At 40.7% G+C, this 7,932-nt stretch overlaps 1 protein-coding gene across 8 annotated transcripts in view; it reads left to right on the top strand.

Moving 5' to 3' along the window:
• The first annotated feature begins 2,043 nt into the window (after positions 1 to 2,043).
• Positions 2,044 to 7,932, top strand: part of LOC135262943 (zinc finger MYM-type protein 3-like) — a 29,508-nt gene continuing 23,619 nt past the window's right edge. For 2 of the 8 annotated variants that reach the window (XM_064350390.1, XM_064350398.1), the window contains exons 1-6: positions 2,054 to 2,208; positions 4,190 to 4,991; positions 5,231 to 5,301; positions 5,423 to 5,492; positions 5,767 to 6,184; positions 6,393 to 6,567. In XM_064350390.1, the coding sequence (XP_064206460.1) occupies positions 4,205 to 4,991; positions 5,231 to 5,301; positions 5,423 to 5,492; positions 5,767 to 6,184; positions 6,393 to 6,567 (1,521 nt within the window). In that variant the 5' untranslated portion in view covers positions 2,054 to 2,208; positions 4,190 to 4,204. The other 6 variants (XM_064350393.1, XM_064350397.1, XM_064350392.1 and 3 more) reach the window with 6 other exon arrangements.

Genomic DNA, 7,932 nt, shown 5'->3' with positions numbered 1-7,932 from the left:
AATCAAGCTGTGGTTTGGTATTCGCTTTCATTCATGTATTTTGTGGCTGTAACTTGTCCCTGTCTGTAACATAGTTAATTGTTTTTTTTTAAGGTAGTCAAACTTCATCTTTAGATTATACATTGCATACTTGTTGTAATTTAATGAATCTCTTAATTGTAATCTGGCTGTGAGTTGTACATTTTAACAAAGGTTGATCCAACAGGTTGCTATGCCTATCAATGAATTTGACCATTTAATTGATGTCTTTGATAATAATTAACAAATTAAATTGACTAAATGTATTTTATGTTGAATAAGTGAGGGGTTTTAACTGTTGATGCACTTGTGTTCGGTATTCATTGTGCCAGATATCAAACAAGGGTTAAAAAGTTAAAATCACTGGATTAAGAAAGTGAAACATATTTTACTTAGGCCTTAATACTTCATTCCCCAGACAACATACAGGCAAACACATATACAAACTAGCTCAAAGAATCACATAGGTGTAGATTCAGTTATTTTGCTTTACCATGAATTACAATTTAATTAAACTGTTTTGTCAGATTTTTAAATGGATCACAGTTTTAGTTTTTAATGGGATATATGTGATACATACTTTTATATGTCAGATGATGACATAGGCCTAGCTACCATTAGTTTAAAAACTTGGCATTTCCAAGATAAGTAGCCTACAGTAGCCTAGTTAAAAAGTAGGCTACTGTAGCTAACACCAAAAATGCTACCGCCATTGCCACTTTAAGTAAATCAATAGATCTTCCATCATTAAATTCGTAATGCTCTACTTCATTACTTTTTCTAAACATACTGAACAGTCTGATATAACTATCAATATTGCAGGAGGAAATAAAGTTATAAACCCTTATTTACTCACTTAAATGGCCACAAAAAACCCTTCTGTAGTCATGAACCAATATTATGTGGAGTTTTTGTGTGAAATGACTGAGAATGCATTTCAGAAATATTAATTTGTTTCTCACAAAGATTATACAGCTGTAAAAGCAATAGTTTTCTTTTTTGGCAATTATCAGTTAGCAAGCAAGCAAGCTAGCTTCTACACAAAATAAAAATGCCAACCACAAAGCTTTAAAAATGTGTCCAATTGGATGAAATGGCATCATTTGCACTTCCTTATGTCCATTTTGACAGTGTATCCAAAAACAGTCATTTGATCGGGTGTTGTTATTGGCAGATATGTAACTATGTAACTAACTGCCCAATGGGGAGAATTATTGATTGTGGCACTGAAACATTTGTGATTTTGAAGTCGTCTGGAGGAGGAGGAGGAGGAGGAGGAGGAGGAGAAGAAGAAGAAGAAGAAGAAGAAGAAGAAAAAGAAGGAGAAGAAGAAGAAGAAGAAGAAGAAGAAGAAGAAGAAGAAGAAGAAGAAGAAGAAGAAGAAGGAGAAGAAGAAGAAGAAGAAGAAGAAGAGGAAGAAGAAGAACAACAACAACAACAACAACAACAACAACAACAACAACAACAACGACAACAACAACCAAAGTTTGAGGCTTTGTTGTGTGACATTTTAAGTTGTATCAGAATTCTGTGTATTTACATGAGGCCAAAAGGCACAGAAGGTAATGTGCTTATGAGCTGACAGTATGTGGTGATTGTCGTTATTTTTCTTAGTTCTGTAGGAAACCCTGAGAAGTGCCACCAAATTCGTGGTGCTAGGTATGGGGCATGCCCCGCCAAGGCGTAATTTGGCGGATGCCATACTTCCCATCCCAATCTTGATGAATTTACCACATGCCTGAATGTTTAGAAGTCTTCTGGTGTTATCCAGTCACACATATTTCTATTTGTGCACAAGTGAATTTAAACATTGAACCGCACAAAATTGGTAGCTAGCTATTCCGTAATATAGCCAATTTAACAGTAAGCTTCATCAGCCGGTTGCTTCAATGACAGCTATAATACATCCAGCTGTACGTGTGACGACGGAACCAACGTCGTAGATGAACGACGTCAGACAAAATTAGCCAATAAAATATAAATTCATTTGAAAATACATCAATAAAAATCTGTTTTTTGTACGATTCAACCAACCAGTCTCATTAATGACAGTCTAGTTTTTAAAGCAGACATGCTTCCGTCTGGTATCTGAGCACGTCCCTCCCCCTTTGTGATCAGAAAAGGTCTGTGGTGGTTAGAAATTGAGGAAAAGGATAGGATCTGGAGCTGGTGGGTGCGTGACATAGTGTCGTGAGTAATGTTGTTACCGAACAGATTCTTTTGGTAATTTTCTGTATACGCCCTGGCGGTTGTCTCCCCTTAATGTTGCGATCAATACGGTAATTCTGGTTATTGATGGGTCGTATTCGGTTAGTTAGGTAGCGTGTATCTCGTCTTGTGCCGCACAGTAATGGCGGACTTGGCGCAAAGTGAGCTGAGAGGTTGAGCTGTAGGCTTGCTACTTCAGCCTGCTAGCTACTTAAGTAATGCTTTAGAAGTGTCCACAGAGTAAAGGTGAAGATGATTAAAAAGGGGCGTGTATACGTAGAAAATGCATTCTTTTATTTTTAAGAAACGCTAAGCTGATGTCAGGGGAAACACCTCTGCACGCAGAACCCCGAACTAGTTAGCTAATGAGACTTAGCTAGCTAGCTATATGGTTGAAACCACAAACATTAAGTAGTTATTCCACCCTGCTACCTGTCTTATAGAGCACCATTTATTTTGTGCGGGATCATTTTGGGCAAATTAGTGAGCTAGCGTAATGCAATCACATGTTGCTCAAGCATACAAATAACAGCGCTGTTATACGAGCGCTGTGTGTTTGGATGTATGCTCAGGCAGTTTAAAACGATAATTGTAGTGATTTCATTTATGAAAGTTTAAATGGAAACATAATGGTACGTTTCGGTATGCAGCAAGCTGCATGGAGTCAGATCCTGTAGTGAATTCGTGTGTGCCATGTCAGCTCATGAGAAGTCCAGGTCGTGTTTACGTTCTTGCCGAATGTCCCCATAGATCCATAATCAGTGGAAGATATGCTACTTGTGTGAACTTCGTGTTCAGTAGGCCCAGATGAGGGGTGGTAAACCGCTACCACGGTGTTCTTTCAATATATTCAACCCGTTGATAGTATGCTGCGAGAAAGTTCACTTCATATATATTTATTTACGCGTTTGCAAACTTGTTTTGGCTTTGCCACAGACCCAAAGCGTGGCCATCTAACGGAAGCACAAGGGAGTATCTGTCGATAGATTTTATGCTGGTTTGTCAAAATTTCCCGCTTTCTTAAAATATTGCTGATCTGATGAAAAAGCAAGAAGAGCTGAAGCCTTTAATATTGACACACTACTTAAGAGGCCGAAACTTACTGTGTCGTTTTCCTTCCTATATATTTTTGTTTGTAAGCATGACACACATTGGGAAATAAGAGCATGTGTTTGAAGAAAAAAACATCTTTGTTATTGCTTGTGGTCCTGAAAACCCTGAACATCGCGAGGTTTCATCGGCACATAAATCGGCCAATGAGCGCAAAGGTCTGGCAAAGCTGCCTGTTTGCAGGAAAGCTGGAATTCTAAATGTACAGATCCAGTCTATGGTACAGATACAGTTTGGAAAGGCGTGGACAATGTCTACGTTTATCATTAGCAGCCGAAAGTGCGTACATCTTACTCTCGTTTTAAATGAGCGTTTGTCCAGATATACATTGATGTGTCAGCTGGACTATCCTTCATGTTGAAGGACGTAACGTTATACGCTCTAAAGTTAGTTGGTCGTAAATGCGAACGAACCTCCTAGCTTGCATTGCTAATTTGGGTTCAGATGACTTCAAAATGTCTCCTACACTTTCACCGCCCAATAAGACCTTCCATTTGTTCATTCTGATCATGTAAAAATAAGTAACTTTCTTTTAATGTAATCGCTGAATGGTTTAGCAAGGTAGCAATATATAGTTTTGAAAAACCGAAATTACACAAGGCCATGTCTGGCCTAGCACGTTATCAGTTTGCTGTCTTATGAAGGTTTTAGTATAGTCGTGACGTGAGAGTTTTAATGGTGCCCACGTTTTGAGTACAAAAAATCAACTAGTTTGTGTCGTTAGTATGCAGATACATTAAGTGACCTTGTTTCGTTATGTTTGAAATATCACGCCCTCAATGCAAAATTTAGATATGCACTTCCATCCCAGTCACTTACACATTATAATACTCTTCCTTGCTTTTTAAATCAGTAAACCTGGTGCAACATGGAGCCCTCTGAAGGTCCAGGATCTTTAGACTCATTTCAACTTGCTAACGAAACTTTACGACGAGACTTGCTTTCTGCACAGACCAACATGGAGGTCTCCTGTACAGATTTCCTGGGCGCAGATCAATTCGGTGCCAAACAGCAGGCTTCAGAGCCACCGTCACTAACGCAATCTGAAAGGGAACGGCAGAAAACACAAAACAGTCTAAGCATATTGGGGGACCCAGACTCACTGGAACTATCCAAAACCCAAGTAGAAGAGTTCTACAGCCGAGTGTTTCCAGAATCATCTGAGCCATCCTCAAGTTCCTGGCAAAAGGATTCTACCAGCCAGGACCACATAGAAGCTAAGTCACCAAAGGGAGCCGAGCTGGCTGACACCAGGCACAAAATGGACACTCGTGAGGAAAAGCAGGACACTGACCGTGAACCGAGAGGACCCAGCCTGGCAGGTTCTACTGACCTGCAGCCTTGCACGTCACCAAAGATGTGCGATGATGATGTACAATCGTTTGCCGAAGGAGGAACTCTGAATTCTGAGAATGAGCCCCAAAAACTAGAGGACTCAGCAGATCACAGGATGATATCAGGAAAACAGGAGGAAAACAAAGTCATACTTGACCCCCAAGAACCAGAATCCAGTGCAGATGCTCTTCCTCTCAGCAGAGATGCAATGAAAGCCACTGGGCCTGAGAATAGAGTGGAGGAAAAAATTGGAAGTACCCCAGCAGAGGGCAGTGTAGGCCCACAGATCAGTGAGGTCAAGCCTGGAGCAGTGACCGAAGGTGAGAGTGCTGGGGCTGAAGTTTTAATTAATTGTCATCTGGGACTGGAATATTGATTATAATTTTGCTAAGTGGCTCATTTAATCTTCCAACGGTTTATGATAATTTCTGAACTTGGAAAAAAGTTGGAAAAATAAAAGTAAAACAACTGTTTAGATCAATGAAATCTTCATTTAGTTAACATTTTCACAGGTATCATGTGGTCGTTAATGTTATGAATCCAATTTCCTTTTCTGTAGCTAAGGATTTCCCTGCAGCTTCTAGCCCCACTGAAAATGCAACGGAGTCTGAAAATGCACGTGATAAACTGGTATGCTTGGCACTACCTGGTTGCTGCTGATGCCGTATAATCGATATGTTGCCGCGTTTAAAATGGTGTTTTAAGCATGGCAACATATTTCTTTCTTGGTCTGACTTTTTGAAATGTATAGGAGAGTAGGAGAGCCCAACGTCTGAGGAGAGGAGACTCCAGGCGAACATCGCAGAACTCCTCAAACAATGGTGAGTCACCACAATAACTGCACAGCAATAGTTCTGCTACTAAATAATCGTTTAAGCATATTTTTTGGTTCATGATTAAGTCCGTTTTTAACATTTGTCTTTGAAATTTTGCGAGGCAACTTAAAAATGCTTGAATTAAAAATTAAATAATGTTCGCCAAACAAGGCTAATAATAAGAAATTACTAGAGAAGCTTTGTGAAGATGTACATTTATTTATTTATTTTTTTTTACATTTAAAATGATTTTGCAGTTAGCTATTGTGTCTTCCTGTAGTCAAGCTCTCTGATGACGATGACTCGGACGCCATGGTGGACGACCCCAAGGACGCGGACTTCGTCCCTCACGCGACGACGCTGCCCCGCCGCTCCCCCCGGGTGACCATGCGGAACCAGAGGGCGGCGAGCAGCCCCTACTCGGCCCCCGAGCCCGCCCCCCACACGGCGGCCCGAAACTCCTCCCCCTCGAGCGCCACTCACGGCCACGCCCAGAGGCCAGGGGCCTGCCCCAGCTTACCGCGGAACGCGCCGCGGTCGGCCACCAAGATGCACTGCGCCCACTGCCGCACCCCCCTGCAGAAGGGCCAGACGGCCTACCAGCGCAAGGGCATGCCTCAGCTCTTCTGCTCCTCCACCTGCCTCTCCTCCTATGCCAAGAGACCGCCTAGGAAAAAGCCTTGTGTCTTCTGTAAAAAGTAATTTTTTTCCCCCACATTCTTTAAAAATTCCTTTTCGCTGACAATATTCAGTGCAGTCGTAATGTAATAATAATGCAACATCACATCTGCTTGTAGTAATAAAATCCAGTTTAGTATCTTTAGGATTCCTTGAAACTCTGTTTAGGATTTTCATGGTTTTCTCGACGTTTTTCAGTACTGACTTTCTCGATTTCCTTTTCCGCAGGGATATCGGAAATGTTAAAGAAACAGTTTTTGCCCAGACGGGACCGTCCAGCTCCTTCCAGGAATTTTGTAATAATATCTGTCTTTCGCTGTACGAGGCCCAGTTTGAGACGCGAGCCCCGTTGATAACGGATCCCGCCGCACCGAAATGCAGCATCTGTCACAAAGTGGGGGAGGTAGGAGGACAATCGCAGCTCCTTTCAGTCCAAATCCTCTTTGCATGTGTCGCTTTCGAAAGCTGGTGTCACCAGTTAAAAAAATACCCCCTGTAACAGCCTTGGTTAGAGCTTGGTCAGAGCTTGGTTGCGCATATTAAACATTTATAGGAGTGCTAGGTAGTGTAGGAAGCTTTAATCATTTGTTCTTGGGGATTAGAAACAACTTCAAGCTCCTGATGCACGAGGCAAAATGCACGAAAATAATAGTAGGAATAATTTTTCCTTATTTTACTTAAAATTTTGTTTCATTAAAGTATGGTCATACCTGGTTTTACTGTAATAGCATGGTATTCAACCTTAGTAGTAGTGCTCTGCAATAAACTGCTTGTCCGCTGTGCCTCTTTCAGTTATGGACAATGCAGTTCATTTCAGAGGTTGTGGTTCAAGATGTACCCAATTGAGCCTTTTCCATTTCTGAACATGTCATTTGCTGCCTGTTATAGTTCGGGTCCCTCATAGTCAGCAACCAGATAGTGTAACTTGTATGTTGGTTGTAAGCTGCTGTATGTCTCTGTAGCTGCTCTAGGTGACCATCTAATACGGTTATTGACTGTGAGCATGCAGTAATTAATTAAAGAGAGCAATTTTAACGTGTCTGGTGTAAACCAACATATTCGAGTGTTAACCGAGTGCGGTAGAATAGAGAATTTTTACAGTAGAAGAAAAGCGTCTAAAGCATGGGACCTTCCCTTTTGTTTCACTGTGATATTTTGCCCTTTGTGAACAATCATTTACCCAGATTTCCTGCTTGAGGGCCATTACATTGCACACTGGGACTAATCACTTTTAGGGATGCCAAAGAACTGCTATGAAATTACGAAGGGTAATTTCAGCATATTAAAGATAAATGACTGGAAAGACAAAATGTTCTAAGGAGCTGTAATGTAATTACATTGTTGCGGACTGTATAATGTTCAATCTTGTATGCCATTCTGTCATATAGTGGTATGGTTATGCACTGTGATGAAAACATTTTAAGAATATAAATATGATACAGTGATTTAGCATTTCCTTTCAGTTACTAGTTTACAGAAATCATTGTTCTCAAATCATATTCTGTCATTAGTAAGTGTTTTTATATTATTGACATATTATGCATTATGTTTCAATAGACTTTAGTGAATATGTGACTTGTGACTATTGTCAGCTTCTCAGAAGAAGGCTTCATGAGGAAACTGTTTGCGTCATAGTGCTGGAGCGCTGAATTACGAGCTATAACGGCAGGTTGCTGAAAGTATAGTATAGTATAGTATAGTATAGTGATAAGCCATAACGTTTGTGACAGCACTGGCCTGAATCAGAGGGAATCTGAATGAAACCAGC

This window comes from Anguilla rostrata, chromosome 9 (assembly GCF_018555375.3).
Source record: "Anguilla rostrata isolate EN2019 chromosome 9, ASM1855537v3, whole genome shotgun sequence".
Classification (NCBI taxonomy): Eukaryota; Metazoa; Chordata; class Actinopteri; order Anguilliformes; family Anguillidae; genus Anguilla; species Anguilla rostrata.
The sequence above is the reverse complement of the archived record's forward strand: the minus strand, read 5'-3'. Positions and strand labels throughout refer to the sequence as shown.